The sequence below is a fragment of the Seriola lalandi genome, unplaced genomic scaffold (assembly GCF_002814215.2).
Source record: "Seriola lalandi dorsalis isolate HSWRI2012SDOR001 ecotype SW California unplaced genomic scaffold, Sedor1 jcf7180002054654, whole genome shotgun sequence".
NCBI classification, from domain to species: domain Eukaryota; kingdom Metazoa; phylum Chordata; class Actinopteri; order Carangiformes; family Carangidae; genus Seriola; species Seriola lalandi.
Genome location: NW_019525207.1, coordinates 822,083 through 848,495, shown reverse-complemented (window position 1 = coordinate 848,495; position 26,413 = coordinate 822,083). Strand labels below are relative to the sequence as shown.

General features: G+C 39.6%; 1 protein-coding gene and 1 long non-coding RNA gene across 2 annotated transcripts; one reads left to right on the top strand and one right to left on the bottom strand.

The window, feature by feature from the left end:
• The first annotated feature begins 376 nt into the window (after positions 1 to 376).
• LOC111665563 (complement C3-like) lies at positions 377 to 21,572 on the top strand. Its single transcript, XM_023420607.2, has 43 exons — positions 377 to 684; positions 1,627 to 1,825; positions 2,044 to 2,206; positions 2,668 to 2,762; positions 3,537 to 3,625; positions 4,462 to 4,544; positions 4,665 to 4,752; positions 4,873 to 4,975; positions 5,117 to 5,237; positions 5,565 to 5,680; positions 6,204 to 6,350; positions 7,511 to 7,610; positions 7,741 to 7,835; positions 7,972 to 8,163; positions 8,341 to 8,496; positions 8,878 to 9,007; positions 10,848 to 10,916; positions 11,300 to 11,497; positions 11,591 to 11,708; positions 11,812 to 11,900; positions 12,094 to 12,233; positions 12,589 to 12,801; positions 14,278 to 14,341; positions 15,637 to 15,726; positions 15,837 to 16,040; positions 16,224 to 16,299; positions 16,440 to 16,599; positions 16,781 to 16,876; positions 17,444 to 17,594; positions 17,808 to 17,893; positions 18,131 to 18,208; positions 18,325 to 18,480; positions 18,605 to 18,667; positions 18,831 to 18,912; positions 18,992 to 19,040; positions 19,472 to 19,562; positions 19,690 to 19,779; positions 19,878 to 19,995; positions 20,119 to 20,208; positions 20,490 to 20,582; positions 20,688 to 20,771; positions 21,030 to 21,174; positions 21,275 to 21,572. Exons 1-43 carry the CDS (start codon positions 590 to 592, stop codon positions 21,417 to 21,419), a joined length of 5,010 nt encoding a protein of 1,669 aa, XP_023276375.2. The 5' UTR covers positions 377 to 589; the 3' UTR covers positions 21,420 to 21,572.
• Positions 21,437 to 25,776, bottom strand: LOC147818309 (uncharacterized). Its single transcript, XR_015438103.1, has 3 exons — positions 23,326 to 25,776; positions 21,992 to 22,051; positions 21,437 to 21,819 (listed from the first exon to the last, which is right to left on the bottom strand). It is a non-coding gene; the product is annotated as an uncharacterized LOC147818309 (long non-coding RNA).
• Between the last annotated feature and the right edge of the window lie 637 nt (positions 25,777 to 26,413).

Here is a 26,413-nt window from a genome sequence, read left to right as displayed (position 1 = left end):
TGGAAGAAAGAAATCAGCGTAATAGCATCAACAATTAGAGTTAATTTCAAAACAATATATTGGGAAAGTTTCCTGTTTTGATTTTACCATGTACTTTAAAAAATGGCCTGTAGTCACATCACATTTATTATCATTAGTCACCTTGCATAGGTGACTAATCTACATTACAGTAAATAAGTCTTACAACCTGCAAATTTGTTTTAGCTGTATATCAACCTTAACAACCAGTGTCTATGATTTGTATGTAATGGTGCTTCCCATTCATTTATTTAGCATCCTCATTTCCTCTCATCTCTCCCAAAGGAGGACAGAAGAGACCGAAAACAAGTAAATGGGATAAACCTAAACGTAGATGTTGTACTGCAGGCTAGCAGTGTACCATGTCCAGGTATTGACATTTTATTGAAACCAGTCCAACAAAAAGAGCAGGCATCCATTCTGTATTAGGAAAAAGGACGGTGTAGTTCAATTAGTTACCTTGAGATTAACTGGAGGAGAAAGTAGTGAGGAGATGTAAAGCTGCAGGAGAAGGGAGGTAAGTAAGTAAAAGTAGAGTGCTGCAGAGCTGGAGGGTGCAATAGCAGCAGAAATGGGATCAGGCGGGACAATGTGTAGGACTCAGCTCTGGCTGTTGACCTTACTGGCTTTTTTCTCCTTGATGTCTCTGGCTGAAGAATCTCCAATGTAAGTAGAGACATTTGTTTTTACTGAACAATGACAGCATTTGTATTTACATTACTGTTAGTGTTAGGTGTTGTGTGAGTTGTTGTGGATACTGTTTGACAGGCTAGAGAAAAAATATGACTTTATTTCTGAATGATAGTATGTCTGAATGATGAGCAAAATAAATAAACTCCTTGCACGTTTTGTCTTTATTGTCTTATGCGTTCAGAAAGGGAAATTTAATTTTAGTGGCAGTGATGCACTTTCTGATGAAACTGTTTACTTTTTAAACATGGCTTAAATGCGTCGCCTGGGTTATGACCTTTTACGCCTCATACAAAAAGTTATCCTGCATTGTAAACCAAAACAGTACCTAATGTTTTGACAGTGTTTCAGAAAATTTACTAAAGCTGTTGAGAAAAACTGTAATGGGAGCAACAATAAGTCCAGGGATTACCTGCATAAGGAGTGAAGATTGAGTATTAGTTTTACTCCATTCAAGACTTCAATGTGTAATATAACGAAAAGCTGCAGTCCGGTTTGGAGTTTTTGTTGAATAAATCAAGGTCCTTCAAAACGATTCCGGTAAATGTAAATGTTGTAAATGTTGTTTTGAATTTGCACAGTGATTCATTAAGCCTACCACAGCAAACAGAGTCATGATGAAATGTTTTATTGATCCAGTGCTGGATCTTAGTCAAGATAATCAATGGATCACTAATTGTGTTTAAAGTCCACGCTGGAGAAGATAATCCTCATCAAAGAAAATGTTTGTTTTTTTGTATTAGTAAATTGGATGAACAGAACTTTAAACGCACTCTTACAACTGTTGAGAAAAGCAACACAAAGCAAATCAGTAAACATGTCTGTCACTGTTCCTCAGTTTGTCAGTGAGTCAGTATCCTAAGCTTTTTGTACAGTGTCTAAAGTGTATTCTCTGTCTCTTTTCCCACTGCTCTGCAGGAAGATAATGTCTGCACCCAGCGTGTTGCATGTAGGAACAGCAGAAAACGTCTTTGTGGAGTGTCAAGACTGCACCAACGATAATGATACCAGAGTTGAAATCAACGTCGTGAATTATCCGACCAAGTTGAAAAGGCTGGCATCCACATCTGTGATCCTTAACAGAGCAAATAAATTCCAGAACTTCGGTCAAATTAATGTAATGTAGAAATGCTGAAACATACTGTATGTTACTGTCATTTGTTTTTTTTGTTTGCTAAAATATATTGGTGAACCTTGTCTAAATGCAGGCCTATCACATGTCTAAAGAAACATGACTACAATCAAGAGAGGAAACAAAACAATTTTAAAATTTAGCATCGTATACACCCATCCTGCTCCCCCAGCGCTGCCTGTGTCTCTTCATACTGCTTTCAGATCCCCACTGGAGACTTCAGTGAGCATCCCGACATGAAGCAGCATGTCTACCTGCAAGCTTATTTCCCTGATGTAGTACTGGAGCAAGTTGTCTTAGTGTCCTTCCAGTCTGGCTACATCTTCATCCAGACTGACAAGACCCTCTACACCCCCAACAGTAAAGGTGAGTCCAGTAATAGTTCTGAGAAACAGACAACCCAAACACTTGTAAAAATGTTTCTGTCCTGTTAGTAATTTTGAATTGAATATTATATTTGTATTTTTAAGACATTATCTTAAAATATATCATGCCTTTTGTTTTAGAACCAGGGCATCAAGTATTTTGTGATATGGGGACAGTGGCCTTGGAGTTTAAGATGTAACTGTAACATCCCTGCTTTGAGTCTGACTGTTGCGTGTCATCCCCCATCGCTCTCAGTTCCTTGCTGCTCTGTAATAAATGTTAGAATTTGGCCTAATCATAGTTGATAGATTTTATCTGATTTTTTTTCTTATTTTCAGAGTGAACTGCCGTTCTGTCAAATTTGTTAAATGAAAAGTCAGTTACATGACCAGACATATAGATGCAAATACCCTCCTTCAACCTTTAAAGGTAAAGTAACAGCAGTACTGTCTTTATTCCAGTTCTCTACAGGATATTTGTACTGACACCCCGCATGGACCCTGTGGGGACGGATAATGAAACCAGAACTGATACTTCTCTTGCCATTGACATTGTGGTATTGTATTTTATCTTTTAAAGCACAGAATTGAATGTAAAATTATTAGACTTCATTTTTTACATAATTTCCATACTACCACCTTTGCCTCCCACATCCATCTAAAATTCCTTTTTAAAAGTCCAAAGCACATGGTCTAAAGCATATGCAACAAACCACTCTGCGTTACATCTCCAGGAATTCTTGCACCTTTTTCACAGTGTTTCACACAGAATTTGTGGCGAGTTGATTACATATTATGACTTGCCATTGAGCTCAGTCCGGGCACACGCACGCAGCGAGCAAACATCGAGCCAATCAATGTGCTCCACATAGATCTACAATCACAATGTTAGACATCTTTTATGTTACATTATTAGAAGTGTAAATAAATGTTTGGTTCGTTGTGAAACTGTGGTGGGACAAAATTAGTTTAGATGATGAATGGAAAACACTGTGGCGGATGTACCAGGTACACGCCCTTGGGACGCCTAGAGCCATGCTACTACTATAACTAAACACAGAACCACTGAACCTTGTTCCCATGTTAGGTTTTGTGTCCATCTCTAGAGATATGCATGTCTCCCTGTACTTGTTAAGCTGCTCATTTGAGTGCAGCCTTTCCCTCATCAGAAAGAGAGAGAGATTTGAGAAATAGTCAATCAAGAAGCTAGTCAGGCTCAGATTGTAGAAAAAAAGATGAGTATTTAAGGTCTTTGAAAATGTAGTATGGAATTAATGAATTGATTTGTAAATTGGTGAGGTTCACTGTCATTGAATTGTTCCTTGTTTTAGACCCCTGAAGGCATCATTTCAGCACTTGATCCAGTCTCTCTGAAATCCGGCATCTACTCTGGAGATTACCAACTCGGTGAAATTGTCAGGTGTGTATCTAATTAGATTTTTCTGGCTTGGCTTTTTATTTCATTTATACTTTTTTGTTCAATGGTGAGGGATTAAGTCATTTATTAAGTCATAATTATAAAATAAGGTCTCCAAATATTTTTTTCTTTTGTGAATGCCATGCATTTCAGTAGGTCTCAACCAACATTTGAGGGAAATAACGGCTCCTTAGTTGCTAAATGCTATTTTTGGTGCTAAGCAGGTAGTGTACAATGATGCCATGAGAGCAGTGACAGTGATCCACAACAGTAAAGTTGCAGGACAGCTAAGCAATATGCTGAATCCCGATGTAAAAGCTCCGTAAAGCAGAGATGCCAATTTGGGTGATTGTTTTTTTGTAGGTTCATCACTATGAGCTACCTCTTTCAAATTGTCACATTATCATTTGATATATTGTCATTGTAAAATATCAGGTATAGCCGCTTTTTAACATTTACTCCAGACATGTTTGAATACATTCAAAAATATTTTTTGAATAATCAAGTTTTCTACAAAATTTGACACATAAAAATTCTTAAAAGTCTACTCCTCATTGAAAAATCCCAAATCTATGCAAATGTATTTCATTTCGGTTTAAATTCTGCACCAAGTCCATTATTAATATATTTGCACTTGAGGTCTCAGGTTTCCACATCATACTACTGTAAGATTAATATAAGACCCCAGTTAACTCCTACACTAGTCATGATGTCTCAGATTCCTGCGGGTATATGTGCACGTTAAACTCAGAGGTGAGCACAGCTTTCTAGTGTCTAACTCTGCATACATCATTCTTCACAGTGACTAAGTAAGCAAGTGTGTGTTTGTGTTTGTATAGTGTTGGGCTTTGGAAAGTGGTGGCCAAGTTAAACAGCAGACCACACCTGAGCAACTCTGCAGAGTTTGAGGTCAAAGAATACGGTGAGTCGGAGCAGAGGTCGTCTTTACCTGTTTAGCTGTCATTAAAACCCTATATCACTTTTACAGTATTTACTTTTGATCTGATGTTGGACACACAATAAAATGCATTTAATTTGTAAGTGCTGCCCAGTTTTGAGGTGAAAGTGACGCCTACGAGCTCCTTCTTCTATGTGGACAGTCCACAGCTCACCATCGACATCAAAGCTACGTATGTGAAGGTTCTTGTTTTTATGTTTGATTAGTATACTGATGAAGTAAAGGGGCTTGTTTATTTTATTTTTCTCACTTTTAGCTTATTATGAAATAAAACATTTACTTGTGGTTTTAGGTATCTGTTTGGTAAAGAGGTGGATGGGTCAGCCTTCGGGATATTTGGGGTTATGCATGAGGGTCAAAAGAAGAGCTTACCCAGCTCCCTTCAGAGAGTGGCGGTCAGTAGATACTTTTGTAACCTCAACCCTGTTTTGTAGTTTGGCCTTTTATCAGTGCTACTAGCAAATTTAGCAAAGTGCAAACTGTTAAGGTATGCTATTTCAAAATGTTTTTTTTATTTGTTTTATATTTATTATTAGATCGAGAACGGTAATGGAGTGGTCTTGCTGAAGAGAGAGCACATCACACAGACCTTCGAAAACATCCTGGATCTGGTGGGGAGTTCCATATTTGTAGCTGTCAGTGTGCTGACAGACAGCGGTAAGAAAGAGAAAAAATTACACATAACACATATTTGCCTCCACTAGAATAGGGTTGGTTGTCACATTCATCAACTCTCGCTCACTAGGGGGCGCTGGTCACCTACAAGGACATTTCTAGAGTGGTTACATTGCTTTTAATTTTAATGTTATTCATGTCAAAATGTTAATACCTAGCACTTTGGTGTTTTTCTAGTTTTTTACACAATGGCTTTATAAAATTTAAATGGATGATTATCTAAATATTCACAGAGTGGCCGTTTGAGGAACTGCAGTTTTTTTCCACTTGAGTGTTGGTTGCATGTGCACTCTGTATATCTTTGCACAGACAGTGAAATGGCGGAGGCAGGATTGAAAAGTATCCAGATTGTCACATCACCTTACACCATCCACTTCAAGAAAACACCCCAATATTTCAAACCAGGAATGTCCTTTGATGTTGCGGTAATGTACACTTAACATGTATGTAAAATAAAATTTAGGCTAAATTTTTTAAAATACATAAATAGTTGAAATTCACTAGCCACAACCAATCAAACAGGACTGTATCCTGAAAAATTATTATCATTGTATTTTTAATGACCAATAACTGACTGACTTTTTTTAATGCTACAGATCATTTGATTGATGTACCATTTTTGTCAAGTGATATAAATCTCCTCTGAAAATGTTAATTTACAAAACAAAAGTAAAATCCACACACTTTTTAATACTCCCATGATTATTTATTTTATTACCGTTATAATTGCATCTGTCATGGATGTTGAGTGTTATGCAAATAGAAAAACTAGAAGCTCATACACAGACTCGCTGGGTCATTATTATCTCAGTCATAACATGTTTTCTGTACAGCTACTAAAGTTTGAAGCTTCTATTTCCAGAACAGTATTAGATTTGCCTCAGATGTGTTTTCCTTAGATAGTTGGATGTTTTTTGACTGTGCAGTTGTTTGCGTCTTGGCCAGTAGATTGAAGTTGTGAAACCTGACGGCAGTCCAGCACAAGGCGTTGCAGTGGTGATGGATGCAAACGAGATGCAGGGCCTCACTGCAGTCAATGGCATGGCAAGGCTTTCCATCAATACAGTGCAAAATCCTGAACCAATGACCATCACAGTAAGTGTTGATAATTGGTAAATTTGCATTTATTTATTTACAGTTTGTGTTAAAGCACATTTAGCAAATGTAAGCTATAGGTGATAATTGGACAGTTGCCAGCTAGTCAGAAACACAGCCACCTCAACACGGCAGTGACTCAGGCTGTTGGTAGGGCCCTTAGCTTACATCAACAGACAAGGTGGCCTCAGGTTTCATCCTCTCAATATGTTGTCTTGCAGTCATCATGTACTGTCACAGAGAACCATTCATGTCCCAGGAATCCAGAGCTTGGAGAGTCAAGTCCAAAATGCCATCCTCAGGTAGTAATTTAGATTTGGGCTTGCTTTGGCCAATCCCAGGTTTGCCTTAAAGAGATTGCCCAAAGCATTTTTCCCGGCAGAATGAGGAGGCTCCACTGAGAACAGAGGTACAGGCTCACAAGTGGCTACCAGTTCTGCTTTATGTGTCTTATGTGAGGCCCTTATTTCCCTCACACTGATGAGAGTGAGAAAGAGGTGTCTGTCATTGATACTGATTAAACGTATGTGGGCAATGAACCATTGGACAGAACTTTGTAAACACTCTGAAGCCAGCCATGGTCTACGGGGGAGATTTCCCAAGAATAGTATCAACACTATTTAGAGAGCAAGAGTGGTGGCCACATTGCTGTTTGAATGCAAGTGGTGGGTATTTGAAGAGTGGTGCGATGGGTCACAGGTTATCTCATTCCAATGCCCTGTGGCAATTCTGTCTTTTTCTTTAAGGGCAAGGTCTTTTCCACTATTAAAGTCTGCTTGGCTTTTATTTCAGCCTGTCACGTGGGTTTAGCACAGACCTGTGAGCCAACACCCCACTGTTTGCTGTTTCATGAAACGAACACACTGACTCTGCACTGTGTCTAAATCATTTGTCCCTTGATGGGATAGTGAAAGGGTCAGGTTACCTCAAGATTTGTGGTGACTGTGTATCTGTCAGCTGGTGGCAGTAGACATGGTGTGAATTTAAAAGGTTAAGAAAGGGCGTCATTTTTTACCTCAGCATAATTAAAAAGATTTCTTTGCATATGAAAGAATGTGGTACTATATAATGACATAGATAACCTAAACTATGGATAGACAATTGTCATTTACATCACTGTATGTAACTGTCTGTATGCTTACCTGTGTGTTTAATTGTAGGTAAAGACCAATGATCCTTATATTTCACCAGAAAGGCAAGCATCAGCCAGCATGACAGCTCACCCATATAGCACCAACAGCAACAATTACATCCAAATAGGTACCTACTATAATATCACAGAGGTGGCGATGGTGCTGGTAGTGGCAGTGCTGTCAAAATACCATAAAGGATTTTTTTTTTCAAAGTTTAGCTTTCACTACTTTCACTAATTCAGATGTTGGTATGACAGGGGTGGATGCAGCTGAAGTAAAATTAGGAGACAACTTGAAGATCAACCTCCACCTCAACAGGCAGGAAAATGCACAAAATGACATCACGTACCTGGTGAGAGATGTTTTGCACCTGTGTATGTGTGTCTTGGTCCACATACTTGACTGTTTGAGTTGCTTCCCGCAGCTTGTGTAGTTCAGTATACATGCATATCGGATAAGTAATGATGTTCATATCTGTGCTTACCAAGTTCCTGAGCAGAGGTCAGCTGGTGAAACATGGCCGTTACCAGACAAAAAGTCAAGTACTGATTTCCCTGATAGCTCCCATCACCAAAGAAATGCTGCCATCGTTCCGCATCATAGCCTACTACCATACAAATGACAATGAAGTGGTATCAGACTCTGTTTGGGTGGATGTGAAGGACTCCTGCATGGGTTCGGTGAGACACACAACACTGATGTAATAGAGCTTGCACAGAGTTTAAGTGGGCAAACAATACACCCACACACAAACTGATGAAGTTATTTGAATTTGTCACATATACTTGTATTCATATTTTAATCCAATTGTTTTAACAAATGAAATTCTCTTGCATTGGTATGTCTTCCTGCTTTAGCTGAACTTAGAATCATTGAGACCTGCCGTGTCCTATGAGCCTCGCAGGATGTTTGGTCTGAAAGTCACTGGAGATCCAGAGGCCACAGTGGGACTGGTGGCAGTTGACAAAGGCGTCTACATCCTGAATAACAAGCACCGCCTGACCCAGAAAAAGGCAATTTCTTTATCCTATCTTTAGTTTTGGATATACTTGAAAGCGATTTAGTTTTTTTTAAAAAAAATGTTTTTTTAAGTATTTCTATAGTACAGGTTATTAAACTCAACTGACACACAGCAGGTATATTGCATTAGCTAATGTTTCTAATGTCATATCAGATATGTCATTTAACTTACATGCTTAATATATTGCATTTACTTACTGCTTTCAAAAATGTTCCTCTATCCAACCATGCACACACACCAATGGCAGCAGACCTGTGATGCCGGGTATTGACCTAACCACTTGGAGCAGTTTGGATCAGTTTGGAGCAATATGCTGTAACCTTCACATGTGGCATAACCCTGAGCCCTGTCTGTTATGTTTCTTTATGTTCAGGTGTGGGAGAGTGTAGAGAAATATGATACAGGCTGCACACCAGGTGGAGGGAAGGACAGTATGAGTGTGTTCTACGATGCTGGACTGTTGTTTCAGTCCAACACAGCTTCTGGGACTCCCTTCAGGCAAGGTGACACTCTACAGTCTCACTGTTTCCCCCCCTCCTACTAATCTCACTCTCTAAAATCTTAATTTGGGTGCAGCCCTGAGACAGGTGAGACAGGGCAAGCATGTGATAACAACCATAGCTGAGTATGATTGGTTCAACAACCTGACATATATTTAGGCATAAGCAGACTGTATTTGTGGTACTTATACTCTCAATATATGCACACACAACCACTTTACACTCCCACTGTACGCCTCACCATAGCTCTATGGTGATAATATTTCAGTGTTTACAGTTTTATTTGCTGCTCCCGAAAATACCAGTTAATGCAAATTTAACGTTTTTTTAGACAATAGAGGGACTATGTTTTAAAGGGTCAGTCACCAAAAAAGCTCTGTCTCGCTTCCCATGTGGCAATGCAGATAGTTTGTTGTGGTTTATATTTTTAAAAGTAATTTTTAATGGTTTGAACACCATAAACAAAATTTCAGTCACCTTTTTGGTTTTGGGGGTGAGGCAAATATGGTTTGGACAGGTACCTCAAAACTGGCCAAAATTGCCAAATACCACTAGAGGTAAGTGAGAAAACATGTTTTTTGCACTTTAGTTAAACTGACTCTTTGAGACGAGCCTGTGTATATTCTCATTTGTCCAGGTCATAGTATCCTAAAGGAGTTTTTTAAATCGAAAACAACTGGACTAGGTTATTTGTCTGGCCAGTCCTAGCCTGGTCAGATGCGTACACGAACTGATGAAGCCTCTTGGATGAGAGGTGAAACGTCTTCCCAGACAAATAACCTAGTCCAGTTGATTTCGATTTAAAAAACTCCTTTAGGACTCTTTGAGACGTTTCCATGTTGGTTTCAACTATCAAGCATGGTTATTGCCACCAAGGACCATGATAAATGAGCTGATCATGATCCCATATGTTTCTTTAGGGATGTTAATGATTATTATTCATTATTTTTTGACAATCATTTTTTGTGAAATATTATGTTTTAACATCCATCCATCCATCCATCCATCTTCTCCCGAGTTCAGAAGCTCCTCAAATTGACCACAGTTCCTAACCGCGGCTTTGAACATGAGCCCACTCAGACTCCATGTCCCAAACCTCCCATGGGATGCACAAGAAATTCTTCTGGAGGTGTGAGTTGAAAACCTCATGGACAGACGTTCCCAGTTCACCCTCACTAAATGTCTGTGTTTGCCAGGTCTGTCTGGCAGCCTTTCCGGCCATCTGATCCAACTCACCACCAGGTGGTTATCAGTTTACAGCTCTACCCCCCTCTTCACCCGAGTGTCCAAGACATAAGTCTGCAGATCTGATGATACCACCACCTAAGGTGCTCTGGTACTAAATACACTTATTAGCAACCTTATGCCCGAACATTGTGCTTGTTATGGCCAAACTATGACTAGAAGAAGTCCAATAACAAAGCACCATACAGGTTTAGATCAGGGAGGCAGTTCCTCCCCATCATGCCCCTCCAGGTTTCTCCATCATTGCCCACATGAGTGATGAGGTCCCCCAGTAGAACTATTGAGTCTCCAGGCAGAACACTTTTCAGGACACTGCCCAGAGACTCCAAGAAGGCCTGATACTCCGACCTGTTTTCTTGCATAAGCCCGCACAACAGTCAGAGCCTTCCCCTCACTCACTTTTGGAGCCAGCCCCAAGCGGCCATTCGAAGAACTGCAGTTTTTGGCACTTCTGTGTTGACTTGATTTTTCATCCTTGGAGGTTGCTGCTTGATGTTACCCATTAAATTGTCTTAGAGAAGTGTATCAATTTTACCACGTAAATTTCAAGTCTAGTAGTTGTTGGGGTCTGTTGATCTGGTCTTTGTTGTGTTTCCAGAACTGGACTGTCAGGCTCTCAGCAGGAAGAAACGAGCCACTGCTACAATGAACGTTACAACCAGCTTAGGTAAGAACCACAGCTCTACACTACCCAATAACTATACATGCAGTCATATTAAGACTTCCTCTGTCTGTAGTTGGACATCTTGTGTCACAATACACAGCTTTGCCATGCTATGTGTTAGTGGAAGAATACAAATAAGCTGAAGCTCTTCTTACTTTATATTTATGCCTATATTAATATTACATATTACATAAGTAATACTGCTACTTTTACTGCATGTCTGTCAATACTGGGGAGAGGGCTCCTGCTATCTTGACTTGACCGACTTGACTCGTTCATTCATCTCTATTTTTAATTTTCCCTGCTTTGAAATGTATTATTTATTTCTTGTCTGCATACCTTCTCACCTCTGTCTGTCCTCCACCCACAACTCGCTTTCTTTCCAGTGAGTCAGTATACAGATGAACTACAACGTGACTGTTGTTTGGATGGCATGAGGGTCACCCCCATTTCATACACCTGTGAGAGGCGGAGTGAGTACATCTCAGATGGTGCAGCCTGTATCGAGGCCTTCCTGCACTGCTGCAACGAGATGGAAATACAGCAAGCTGAGAGGAAGGATGAAAGCCTCCAACTGGCTCGTAGTAAGACAAGGGAACAAAGAACGGGCGGTTATTCATTGTCATACTGGTAGTTATAAAACAGTCAAAATAGTAACCTTTTTAATGTCACTTCAGGTGAAGATGATGACGGTTACATGGACAGCAATGACATTACTTCTCGAACCAAGTTCCCTGAAAGTTGGCTGTGGTCCGACGTCAAACTGCCTGCTTGCCCTCCACAAACACCCAACTGGTGAGGCAACTGAAACATACACGCAAGAAATACACTGATAACTTCATGTATGACAAAAGTTGAACACTTCTCTTTGCCTCTTCAATCACTTTTTTTGTTTCAGTGAGTCCACATCACTTGTGAAAAATGTTCCTTTGCAAGACTCAATCACAACCTGGCAGTTCACTGGCATTAGTCTGTCAAGAACTCATGGTGAGAAATCAGTGACGCTAAGCTGTCTTGTGTTTTAGGTGTACCTGTCTAATCTCAAAAACAACAGTCCACTCTACATTGTACTATATGCACTTATTTCTGTTGTCATATCCCTCACCCAGCTACCCCCTTTTTCCTTTGCCACATTTTATGCCTTGTTTTTTTCCTTATTTCATTATTTGTTTGTTGTTAGGTATCTGTGTTGCTGATCCGTTAGAGGTAATTGCACATAAGGACTTCTTCATTGACCTCAGACTGCCCTACTCTGCTGTCCGTGGAGAGCAGCTGGAAATCAAAGCAATCCTCTACAACTACACACCGGATCCTACCACTGTAAGTCTAGGTCACTCAAGCGAGACAGCAGGATCATATTTTGTTATGGTGAACCAATCCAGGGCAAGATGACATAAAATATTAGACTTTCATACAACATGTGGCTAAAAACAGAATGAATTCAAATAATGCAAGACTTAAGCTATTTAAGTAGCTACTTTACAGAGCTTTAGATTTGTTTGCGCTGCATTGCTCAGTCAATACTGGAACTGGATTTTAGACAGAAATTATTGTAATTTTATAGGTAGGGGGAAAGAGAGCCTGAAATTGTCAAAATCTTATCAACTTAATGGCAGATCTTGATCCATGGTCAACTACACATACCTCAGTCTCATTCTCAATCCTTGTTTTCAAGGTGCGTGTGGATCTGCTTGAGGAGGAGCATGTGTGCAGTGCAGCTTCAAAACGTGCAAGGTATCGTCAGGAGGTCAAAGTTGGGTGCCAAGCCACACGTTCTGTACCTTTTGTCATTATTCCCACGAGGGAGGGACAACACCGCATTGAGATCAAAGCATCTGTTAAAGACTCGGCGCTCAGTGATGGCATTGTGAAGACGCTGCAGGTGGTGGTAAGAGAAACAGGCTGTAGTGGTTTTAGAGCTTCTTTTCTGTCGTCCACAACTGCATAATAATGTATCAAAGCCGTCCCGTTTCTACCTTAAATGTCTGCAGCCATCTGAAGATGGCAGGACAAATATGATGATTAATCTGCATCCTATGAGAAGTGCCACTGCCTACCACTTTGCGCTGGTCGTTGGGGTTGTCCTTTTTTTTTTTTTTAGCTTTTTGTCTTTATTGGACAATCAGTGTATACAGACAGGAAACAAGGGGATAGAGAGGGGTATGACATGCAACAAATCTGGGAATCAAGTTGTGAACATTGCAGTTAAGTGGTGTGCACCCTAACTATGGTCACTTTTATTTCATCAATCTGTCACAAAATGCTGTAGCATGTTTCCAATTTATTGCAGTTGGAATCAAAATTTGTAAGTTACTTGGTTTGTGAAGTAACTTTTGTCAATTCATGATTTATTTCTTGGTCTCAGTTAAAGAAATTGTTAAAATATTTTTGGCAACTGAAGTTCAATTACTCAAATGTACCCAATCAAACATGATTTGAATGACCAACTAACTCTACCCATCTTATAAAACCACACTTGACCGTTCATTCATGGGTCGTAGTAGCTAGCAGAGCAGTAGCATAGGTCAGAGGTGTGTGTTTGGATCTCAGTCAGGAAAAGTCTTGATGACATTTCAGAAAAGTTTGCTGATTGTGCTCTGAATTATTCATTTCGTCCTGACCGCAGAGTGCTGACGAAGGAGATGCTGGTGAAGGCAATGACTTGGTTTCTTTTTTGTCTTAAAGACTTTTCTCAGCTTTTTAGTTTGGTCAGACAGTCTTCATCAAGACCAATACCTTAAAGATGTCCTGCTGAGTTTTCATTCAAACAGTTAAACAAAAGTTATGTTTACATCCAGTGCACTGTGTGTCTAACAAATTTCCTTCCTCATACAACAAGCTATTTTTTGAAAACATTTTGCGGTGATGAAATGCATGTAAGCAGTTATCACCACTGCCTTCCTATTAGCAGAATAGTGTGAAATTGACTAAAGGAATGTGTACATTGCATCGTCTGTATGCTCAAGCGGGTGCGCATCCTGATGTGCTGTACCAACAATTATAATTGGAGGCCCAATTATAAAAGTGGTCAAAAACTTCACAGGTTACTTTCAACTGCTAGTTAGGTTTTATCCATAATTCAGTGGACTTCAACAAACATGAATGAATGATTTTGCACAAAGTTTGTTTGAGTAACAGCATGAAAATAGGGCTTGCTTTTCTAGTTATTTGATCAAGAATTGATTTTGAATTGATAGCTGATTCTGTGTTGAACTGTGGCACCTCTGAATTAAACAATTATAATCAAATCTAATCATGAGAATCCCCAAGGAACCGACCTTAAATTGATTACACATCAGTTTGAAGAGTTGAACTTGAAACTTGTTGTGATTCCAGATGTTTGTCCTAACTGTTGTTCTTCCAGCCTGAAGGCTTGCTGATGAAATGGCCTCAGATTATAGCTCTGGATCCTGCAAATAAAGGTGTAGGTGAGTTTACCCAGCTGCCGTATGATTCTGATTCAATGGCCTTTTGGGAGAAGACAGGCTTATCTTTCAAATTGACCATGTGGAGGAATTTTGGGTTTAACTTGTGGAATGATTCATCTCAGTATCCTGTCGCTGACGGCAACAACCTGACAGGATACCATCTATAATTACTTCTGTTCCTCCCATTCCCCTAATGGTCCCTTTATGGTTGACAATTCTGAGGGAAAAACATCTCTTCGCCAATCTACTTTACCAAAGAAAAGAAGTCTTAGCCCAACAGGCGAAATCAAGTGCTGATTAATATCAGTTTTATTTGCACACAGAGAAGCAAGCAATCAAGGCAAATGTGCAAAGCATTCTAACTAATTCAGGCAAGATCTCCTCTATTATAACCTTCAGTCAAAACCCTTTGGAAACGATACAAATTGCTTAAACAGACAGTTACCCAATAGTACAATATTTCCCAAGAACTGTGTTGTACAACGTTAATAACTTCAACAGTTTCGGTTACCCAACTCAGCCAAGGGCTATGTTCTTGTCCCAAGTCTTCTCGCATGCACAAATGTCAGTTTGGTGACGCTCTTGACTTGAACAGCAGGTCAGGCAATGAACTCTACACAAAAGCAAACGCAGTGGTAGCAGCAGCAATAAGAGACTGTAAATTTAAAAGCAGGGTCTTAATATTGGCAAACACGGAAGCCAAAGACCCAACCGGAGGTCATCTTGCTTCTACGTTTTATGAGCATAGAAAACAGCATCATGTATTGACCAGAGGGATTTAAAAGCAGATAGCTGTAGTAACTGCTGATGGACTCTCTGCAGATATTTCCCAAGGTGGTAAGTCAGCCTCAGCATTGTTATTTCCAGTCTTGCCAACCAAGCAACCCTTTCTGCAAATGTCAGATAGTTGCATTTAGCACAAGTATTATTTGAAAGTCCTTGCATTGATATTAAACACCAAGGCTCAAAGGATATTTGTCATGGCAAACACAGTAGCAGACCCGGAACTATAGTGAGACCACCCAACAGGGTGCAAGTCTTAGTTTGCAAGTGAAATAAAGTGTGATATGTGTGATATGTCTCTGTGTTTAATAGCTGAAGCTGTAGATTGAACGTCATTCCGGCAGGGCTAGAGAGATGAACACAGCCTGTGGAGAACAAAAAAGTAGCTCCAACTCATGGTTACAAGGCTGTTCATAACATACTCCCTAAATTTGTCTTGTTTAATTACTTATATGCATAGTCATTTCTATGTAATTAATGGCCATTTAATGAAAAAGTTTTCTTTCTTTTAGATGGCAAACAAGTGGAAATTATCAACAGTGGACTTGCTATGAAAGATTTTCTTCCAAACACACCTACTACCACACAGATCTCTGTCACAGGTGAGATATCTAATGAATGATATGTGGTAGTGTCTGTAGTCTTACCTAATAGTTGTTACTTTGTTCTCAGTGGTAGATTATCACCTCACTAGTTGTGGAAATGTTTGCAGGGAAAGTGCACACAAGTGTGTTGAAGAATGCCATCAGTGGGACACCAATGGGTAGTCTGATCTACCAGCCTGTGGGCTGTGGAGAGGAGAACATGATCCACATGACCCTGCCTGTCATTACAACCACATATTTGGACAATGCCAACCTGTGGGAACCTTTGAGCATTGGGAGACGTGACGAAGCCCTCCAACACATAAGCACCGGTGGGCTAACTCAGATGCATTTATTAGCACAGACAGCATATTTTGTTGAAAGTCCTTGTGTAAAAACGCAAACCACCTAATCTAACAGTGCAACTTAAAGTGGCTTTTTAATGGATGATCTTCAGTACAGAGTTTAATCAGGAGTCAGTGAAAAAGACTGTGTTTTTATTTTGTTTTATTTAGGTTACCATAATCAGCTTGCCTATCGTAAAAAGGATGGGTCTTTTGCTGCATATCTCGATCACCAAAGCAGCACCTGGTGAGGACTGCTGACATGCTTGAACTCACACATAAATGTGTGCACATCCTCCCACCTAGACTCTGCCTCTCCATCCATCCATCCATCCATCCATCCATCTAATCACTAACTAAACAATTCCACCCTCTCCTCTCTGTTAGGTTGACAGCTTATGTCGTCAAGGTGTTTGCCATGGCCAACAGTCTGGTGGCAGTGCAAAGCAAAGTGATCTGTGATGCTGTCAAGTTTCTGATCCTCAAAGCACAGCGAACTGACGGCGTGTTTAGAGAAGTAGGAAGTGTGTCCCACGGAGAGATGATAGTGCGTGCCCTGATTTCATTAACATCAATTCTTCATCTTGATGCTAAACAAAATAATTTTTCTAAAAGCAAACCATTGCATGTCATTGGCTATCATCTTGTATGAATATAGACATGTGTGATACTGATGATAGTAATGATAACGGTGATACTGACACGTTTGTTTGTGTGTGCATGTGTAGGGTGATGTACAAGGCAGAGATTCAGATGCCTCCATGACAGCCTTCTGTCTCATCGCCATGCAAGAGTCACGCACACTGTGTGCTGCCACTGTTAACGTGAGTACTTACCTGCCTACAGTGTTTGTCTTTTCTTCACCTCTTTTCTTCTCCATTTACTAACTTTGTGCCCTGGTGTTAACTGTGATTAATGGTTCATAAGACAGGTAAGAGATGGGACAAACAGGGTCATGTCCCATAGCCAAATAATACTAGCATTCAATAAAGCAATCTATCTTGAATGTTAGAGTAATTAAACAAGCCCACATATTTACCATCTAGCTGTTCCAGCTACATTTAGTTTTCTTACAATAGAGATAAGTCAACTGCAGGATTTATCGTGTTACGTCTGTCATAATCAGGGACCAAATTGGTCACTCTAAATTTGCCATCAGTGTGAATATGAGAGCTAATATGTGTTACAGTCCTGTGATAGACTGGTGACTTGTCCATTTAGTACCCTGCCTTTCCCCCAGTACAGTATGTGATACACTCCAGCACCTACAGTGGATAGTATTACAGTAATCTCACCCATTTTACCTGTTACACTGTGAAACCCCTGCTGTCTATCTGTTCTCCCATTACTCTCCCTCCTCCTTTAATCTGTCATCTTTTCCTTCTGTCCAGCATCTGCCAGGCAGTACAACCAAAGCAGTGGCCTACCTGGAGAGACGCCTGCCCAGCCTAATCAACCCTTATGCTGTTGCCATGACATCATATGCCCTGGCCAATGAAAACAAACTGAACCAGGACGTCCTCTACAAGTTTGCTTCCCCAGGTTTCTTCAAATCATATTCACATACAGAAACAGATTCTGTAGATGAATAGATCAGAGGGTTTGCATAGCCACATATTCTTTAACATGTATACTTGAGCCCAGCTGATCACTCTGATGAATCTTGCTATTAGATAGTTTGTCAACTTCAATGCATATTCTGGCTTTTCGTGAGTACAGTATAGTACTACAATCTTGTGTATGTGGTTTCTATAGACTTGTCCCACTGGCCTGTACCGAAGGGACGTGTTTACACACTGGAAGCCACAGCTTACGCTCTTCTGGCTCTGGTCAAGGCTGAGGTGAGCACGTCCCACTTACTGCATCTGTGTGTCACCAGCATGTCATGCTACTAAAACAAATCCATCCATGGTATCACAGAAAAGAGTAGAAGGGTTGCGAAGACAGGGATTTCCCAAATTGCAAAGCCCCTAACCTCCTAGTTCAACAGCTATATTTTCTCTGTTTTCACCACAATAATTTAAAAAATCAATCCACAGTCAAACACTGATTCCATCCATTGCTTTCTGTCAACAAAGGCTTTTAAAGAAGCCAGACCTGTAGTGAGATGGTTCAACAAACAGAAGAGAGTGAATGGAGGATATGGATCAACTCAGGTAACACATGTTGCATGACTCTTATTTTCTCTATATTGTTTTGTTTTGTTTTTGGCTGCTGTTTCACTTGTTCGTAGGTAATCTGGGCTCAAACTACAGGTCATGTTTCTCTCCAGGCTACCATAATGGTGTACCAGGCTGTGGCAGAGTACTGGGCCAGGGCCAAAGAACCAGAATATGATCTGAATGTGGACATCTTGTTGCCGGGCAGGTCAAAACCTAACAAGTACAACTTAAACAGGAATAACCACTATGCCACGAGAACATCTAAAGTGAGAACACAAGCACACAAACTCACAGTGACGCATTAATATCATCATTCCTTTTGCTTTCACTGTGTTTGTTTCTTCTGCTGATCCCTGTGTGTGTTTGTGTGCATATTTTAAATCCCCACAGATCAACGATATAAACCAGGATGTGAAAGTGACTGCCACGGGCACAGGAGAAGCAACAGTGACAGTATATAAAATCTCTTTTCTATTGATGTGTCCTTTTTGATCCCAAATGAGACCAAAGACATGTTTTAACCTTGTGTGTGTTTAGCCTAACCATTCAGACAGATACCCATATTATTTTATCACAGTGCATCCAATGTTAAAATGCACTTTTCTCTGTGTGACAGATGGTGTCGCTGTATTACGCTCTGCCTAAAGAGAAGGAGAGCGACTGCCAGAAGTTTAACCTGTCAGTGGCGCTCATCCCAGGTAATTTGGTTTTGTTTTGTCATTTTAACCATTTGTTTATTACTTGTTTTTATGCTCATCTGATGTCTTGCTTCTCCAGGGAAAATGAATGAGGATGAGATGATATACCAGCTGAAAATAGAGGTTATGTAAGTAGACGAAGGAAATAATACCAGCAAACATCACAGTAAAATGGCTTTCTACAGAACCAGTTTTCATTACCGATCTCCATTTCACAACTTTTTCACCATCTCCAATTATTTCATTTCTCCAGCTTAAAAGAAAATAGACAACAAAAATATTGATTTGATTTTCATTTAATCTCAATTTGTGCATATTTTAACAAATCAGAAGCAAACGGTTTGGAACAGTAGCTACTTCAAGGAGTTCTCCTCCATGTTTACTTAAAAGCTCAGATTTAAAGTTCCTTCTTGAACTTGGAAACAGCGGTTGACAAAACAGGGTCAGTTTTGTAAAAAAGGATAGTTTAGGGGTAAAATGTTTGCTTTATAGTGGTTTATAGCTGTAAACAAGATTTCCCTCATAATACTTTTTATTAAACTGTTAATTTTATGTGCAGGTATAAAGACAAGGAGCACGATGCAACCATGTCAGTCTTGGATATTGGCTTGCTAACAGGCTTCACTGTGAACACAAAAGACCTTGACTTAGTAAGTCTTCAACTACACACACATACACACCACACACAAAAAGGTCACTTTTTATTATTGTGTGTGTGTGTGTGTGTGTGTGTGTGTGTGTGTGTGTGTGTGTGTGTGTGTGTGTGTGTGTGTGTAGTTGTCCAAAGGCCGTGCCCGCACCATTGCAAAATATAAGATGAACACAGCCCTGTCAGAGAGAGGCTCGCTCATTATCTACCTGGACAAGGTAAGACATCAGTCTTTCTTCTCTCTTTCCCTTTTTCTCTCTGAATCGTTGTTTCTCTGTTTATCTGTGTCTCACCTTTGCTTTACATCTCTCCACAGGTTTCTCACACACAAACAGAAGAGATCGCTTTTAGAATCCACCAGACGCTGAAAGTGGGCGTCTTACAACCAGCAGCTGTGTCTATCTATGAATATCATGACCATCAGTACAGTAATAGTAAGTCTCAAAGATGCCTAGAAACATGCTGCCTCTGTCTCTGACACACACACACACACACACACACACACACACACACACACACATACAGTATATCTATAAATATTTTCTGTCTTGTTGCAGGAACACATTGTATGAAATTCTACCATCCAGAGAGGAGAGCTGGAGAGCTACTGAGGCTCTGTAGAAATGATGAATGCACATGTGCTGAAGGTAAACAGGATGATGTCTACCTGAAGACATAAGGTGTATATGCATTAATTTGTTAGATCTGAAATTCTTGAACACTTTTGATGGAGGAGGTAAACCAAATATTCATCACTAATTTGGGGGTTGCACTTGTTTGTGATGTGCTTGTTTTAATATGTGGTGAAGGAGACGGTCATGCAGCATAATTGATTGTAGCATGTTCATCAGAACTTTCTATCAGAAGCAACAAGCACCAAAGAATAATAATGTGATTATTTAAGTGGGACATCTCTGCATATTCCCAGAGAACTGCAGTATGCAGAAGAAAGGCAACATTAACAACGCTGAACGCACAGCTAAGGCTTGTGAGACTGAAGTGAACATCAAAATAGATTTTGGTGAGTTCCTGTTTGTATATGTGTTGGTGTGAGAGTAAGAGATTGAGAAAATAAGTAAGCAAGGGAGCACCTGAGGTAAAAAATCTGCAACTTGTCTGTCCTCAGTGTACAAAGTGAGTCTTGAGGAATATACAGATGGTTTGTCCACTGACATTTACACAGTGCGGTTACTGGAAGTCGTCAAAGAAGGTGGGTTTATTTCCTCTAAACCTTGAAATGTTTCAACTGCTTAAACATTTGCTTTCCTCAAATGTTTCACCTAAAGCATCTTGAGGGTGAGAGACCAAATTTCTTTTACCTTTTTGAATTTTATGAGCTCTTTGCACCCACCTCTCTTATTTCGTAACTGAAAACAAAGATTGTCAGAGATCCAAAAAAACCCAGTTTGTAATATACCATAGTTGTGTTTAAGTATCTTCTCTCTCTCCTCCCATATTTCAATTACAGGAAGTATTGATGTGGGTCCTCAGGGTAAACTGCGCACATTCCTCAGTCATCCGCACTGCAGAGCGGCTTTAGATTTAGGCACAGGCAAAACCTACCTTATCATGGGCACGTCCAAAGATATTCACATAGACGAAGAGAGAGAATCGTAAGTTTGTTGTGTCTACATCTGGTATTTTCATTCCCCTCGTAATATTGTCAGCATTTAGACATTCAAACCGTTCCCCCGCTTTGTGTTTCTAAATCAGGTATCAGTATGTGCTCGGTGAGAGAACCTGGATCGAGTACTGGCCAACAGAAGCAGAGTGTCAAACTGAGCAACACAAAACTACCTGTGCAGGCATAAAGGAGATGGTCGAGCAGTACACACGCTATGGATGTCAGCAGAAGTAAAACTGAAGAAAATGAAATTGGTTTGTGAGCTGTTTTTGTTTTGCATTACTCTGTAACACTTTAGATTACAGTCCAAAAGTTACACTGTAAGTATTTAGAACATATGTATCAACATATGTATCAATGTATGATCAATAAAATACTTACAGGGTATTTTTCTTAATGTTTCTGTTATCAGACAACAGGACAAGAATGAAATATTGACTCAGATGTGGCGCATTATGACTACGTGTTAACTTCCAAGCCATTTGGGAAACATGGGAGACATAAAAATGACATTAAATCCTACAGTTCAACATGAAGAAGTAACCTGCCATTTTCTGAACATCTCACAGTGTGGATCTGTGCTGTGCAGGTTGATGGACCCTCCTCCATCAGCCTGGCAATGCCCAGTCATGCTCTGTTAAAAAGGATTAGAATGTGCAAACTGTATTTCTATTCATTATTTATTCTCATCACTTCTGTGTATCAAACTCACAATTTAATTCCAGAATGAAAATCAATTTAAATAACTGATCATTAAAATAAACTATCAGTAGCTACCATACATCATTTTAGGATTTATAGCCTACCTCTGTAGGCACTTCTGAAGTCCTCTCTGTGTCAGACAATGTGTCATCATCATTATCATCCTGTGATGAAGAGAATTTTTTCATTTTACTTTAAACTGTATTTGTCAAAATCTGTAGGACACTGAATACTTACAACTTCAGTTATAGCTGGAGGCTCAACAAAGCTGAAAACGCCATCAGTGACTATTAGCAGACATGAAACCAAAACAACAATTTTATGCATTAGACACACACACACACACACACACACACACACTATTATGGGAGGCGTCTTGAGAGATAATTCATACTTGGTTTCACACCTAAAATCATGATCTCACATGTAAACCACTACTTTAACACAATCACTACCCTGTTACATGCACAATCATATTTTCTTTTATTTACCATCATACTCTCATGCGCACACAGCGCTGTGCCCTCTTGCACAGAGAACTATACTTATTCATGCAATATACACTTGCATAATAGTCTCTGTAACAGAGGAAAAAGGTCTAATATATGTATGAGATAATATATTTGAAAGAGTATAATAGCATATGTAAGAGAAACAAATAGCACATGTGAATGTTAATAATTATGTGTATGGAACAAAATGATAGTGAATGTAACACAGAATTATTTGGGGTAGTCTATGACTGAGAATAGGGCTGTGGTCGAAAAGTCAAAATTATTTCCTTTCCTAAACACTTTTCCTTGACCTCAATGCGAAAGCATCATGAGGTCAAGGAAAGGTGTGAAGGACAATTCATAAGGACTTAGGAAAAGATGACTGCACTTGCACTGCAAGTACAGTAAACAAACTTTAGTTATAACACATGGACAATAAATACCTCCTTTCCTAACCACAAAAACAAAATAAACATGATTGACATGTTGAAATAAGATGACATGAAAGGAATACACAATAAGAGAACGTTGAGCCATTGAAATAATAATTAAGCATGTTATATAATAACCTTTACTTCACTGTACCTACACAGGCTCCCTTTCTCGCTCTCTCATTGTCTCTCTTTCTCGCTCTCACACACACACTGACACACACACACACACACACACACACTGCCCCAAACATCTTATCTACTTACGTAACCCCCCACCTAAATGCATAACCAGTCACTTAATGCAATGTACAGATTCGATAATGAGTGAAAGACGCATTCATTCACAAACTCAACCAGGAGATGAAAGTTTTATATCGTAAAATAACAGTAGGTTAATGCATCAAACACATGACTTACAAACTCAGTTTTATGTGCTTGGCATACACACATAGTTTGCATACTTTATCTATTATCGTTTAACTTAACCTAAAACTCCATAACTGCACTTACCAGTGTTGTTGGGTTAGTGTTTATCTCCTGTAATTTCAATGTCAGTGACGTTATAAACATGTTCTGAGTTGGTTGATGTGAGGCCAGAGGGGGTTGGGCTCACAGTTCTGCAGTGTCATGATGATAGCTTCATCTGATTGGTTAATCATTCTTTTTATACATCAAGGGATGCCAACATTGACCCAGCCTCCTTCAGAGACATGACATTAGTCTACAGCAGGCCTTTATATCTCACAGCCTCTGTAGTTTCACCACACATTCACACATTAGTTAGAGGGGCACTGTTTACCTACATGAGAATGGGAAGGAGGGGGGACGGCAGCTACAGCACAGAATATTTATATAGTTTTATATTTATTAAAATGACAACTATAGCCTGTAAAACTGGGGAAGTCCGGCTTCCCGGAGAAAACGCCACTGCATACAGGTGTGCTGTTTTTTCTACATTTTTGTGGGTTTTCTGTGGTGAAACTACAACAGTGTGTCACTTTAAAAGTGTGAGACAGCATTTTCTCATTTCCTTTCGTAAAGGCAGCTGCAGTGTTTACTATACTAAAGGAGATAAGATAGGAAGCGCTGAAGCTCCATTCATTATCATTTAGAGAATTCGACCAGCTCTAACCATGGCTGCAACTTAGATATTTCCGGGTCATTTCACTCATAGGAACCTTTTCTATAAGCAAACAAGACTTTTCGACCGCTGCCCATGTGTTAGTGTGAGAGAGTTTAATTGGAACTGAAGCAAATTTGATTGAACAGGAAATGGCACTAAATCCTCAGTTTCTGACTGGTTATATTTGATGAAGATAGGACATGGCCCGCCTTTCCAGTCATGATTGTTATGGGAAGATGGTGGACCGGGAGCTGCTCAGTTAAACCATTGGCGTCTTAAACAACATTTAAAACCCCCCAACTGTTATCACAACAATGTCAGAAATGTTGAATCAAATTCGACACCTGGTTTTAATTTACTATGTTCAAAGCAGATTCAGATTCAGACAACCGTATTAATCCCACCAGGGGCAATTTGTTTGAACAGCTTGCTTCACACGCATACTAAAAACTTACAGTGACATGAAGGCATAAAAATAAGGGAGTAATAAATAGAATGGGAATAAAATACAATAGAATAAATAAAATGAGATATGCCAAGAAGTTCAGTGGAATAAAAGAATCTATTCTAAATCAATATTAATAAAAAGGTTGATCATCATTTAATAAAAAAGTAATAAAAAACATGTACAGAGAATTTAAAAGATGTATTGAAGAGGAAATAAAAGATTTCAAGTGGCGGTTAATTTTGCAAGGAGGTAAAACATAATGAATCACAGAATTAATAAGAGACAACAAAGAATTTTATGCACATATATTTATTAAGATAAGAGCTAAAGTTAATAGTGCTGACTTTACATTGCCAATTGATAGTTTGCTGGAAAAGAGCTCAACCTTATTGTTTCAGTTTGGTTGTATGTCTGGCTTAACTTAAGTAAAGGCCAATCATGAGCTCTTTGAGGTGATTTGTGGCATGTTTGTTTTTTGTTTTCCCTCCATTTATTATTTATTTTTATTTTTTACTCAGCCCCCCTTCCTCTATCTTATTTACGTTTGCTTCCTTTCTTTTTGCGGTCTGTCTCTTGTAGAATCCACTGTCTTTCCATTATGTACTGTACCTTTTGAATAGTTTGCTATGCTATCTTTGTCGTTCTATTAACTTTTTTTCTTTTTTCTTTCACTCCTCTCTTTACATCCTTTTCATTCGCCATTTTCTCTTTCCTTGTCTTTCATTCCTTTCTTTTGGAGCTTTATGTTAATTTTAACATTCTGTGATTAAACATTCAAAGCTGGGTAAAATCAATTGCAATGGGTGCAAAAGTCATCCCTGGAGTTGGCTTCTCCCTTCAACCATAAATGGATTTCCTGCATGATCATGTCTCTTTCATTTCCTGCAAAAATGTGTTGTTGGTTGTTCCACTGATTTCAGAATTCTACAGCAGCCCCTTGAACTCTTGGCAAGTAGATAACACGTAGAAAAAACAAATAGAGTTCATCTGTCGAGTCCAGTATGCCCTCAGTGGGAGGGCAGTACTCTGTTTAGCTCTGCCTACAGCCGTTCTATCTAACCCACTTCTCTCCAGCAGATACCTGGCAACCTCTGTGTTTTCCATGCTGTGGTCACCAGTACAAAACACCCACAGTACACTTCAGACCCGATTGTTATTGAGGCATTGCAGGTATGTGATGGTCCGACTAAAACCATCAACACATCCATGAAAGACCTTTCTCCGCTTAATCCTTTTATGGTTTCCCTCTACAGTGTATGCCTGTGGGGAGTGAAATTGTCACTGTGTTATTTTAGTTTTAGTTTAATTAAAGTTAAACGTGCAGAAGCTCATAGCCTGAAGAACAAAAAGATGTGTAACTGTCCAAACACTTGACTGGGACTGTATAATATTCTGAAATATAATATAATACCTAAAGGTGCAACGTGTGAGATCTGGCCAAATCTGGACAGAATTTTAGTTTAAAATGTTAAAAAAAAAAAAAAAAATGACTTAACACCATCAATAGTATGTGAAGGAGCCACAGTGATGATGTCATGAAACAAGACCTCCATCTATTGTATTTCAGAGATATCTACTGAAATGAGCATGCTAACCAACTAGCCGCGTCCCGGACCGTGTTGTAATACCACTTTATGCCACTAGATGCTGTGTGAGTCAGTGTAGCGTCTAGTCTGCCCTCAGTCCCACGGAGAAGAAGAACTTCCTCCTGACCTTGAAGTTGCGCTACAGCGCCAAACTAGACAAAAAAAACAAAAAAAAAAGCTGACGACGAGCATCACAGAAACGCAGAGATGGCTGAAGCTCCTAGAGAGCGATCTTTATCTCCTTCCCGAAACGACGGCTCTGACAAGAAACCACGTTCAACGGCAAAGAAGCGAAACACGGGTGAACGCTGGTGTGTTTTCCTCCACAGGAGAAAGCTCCAGGCGAGTAAAGAGACGCGGCGTGATGCTAAACTAATTGTCCTATCACATGTCCGTATCAGGACCAGAATTTCTGTCCAGTCTTTCCCAGTGATGGACCAG

Bases quoted from the DNA above. Each gene is read 5' to 3' on its own strand.
- LOC111665563 (XM_023420607.2), top strand. From the start codon at position 590: ATGGGATCAGGCGGGACAATGTGTAGGACTCAGCTCTGGCTGTTGACC. The intron at 18,913-18,991 runs GTAATTTGGTTT...TTGCTTCTCCAG, and splicing joins GTCAGTGGCGCTCATCCCAG to GGAAAATGAATGAGGATGAG. The intron at 19,996-20,118 runs GTAAGTCTCAAA...GTCTTGTTGCAG, and splicing joins TGACCATCAGTACAGTAATA to GAACACATTGTATGAAATTC.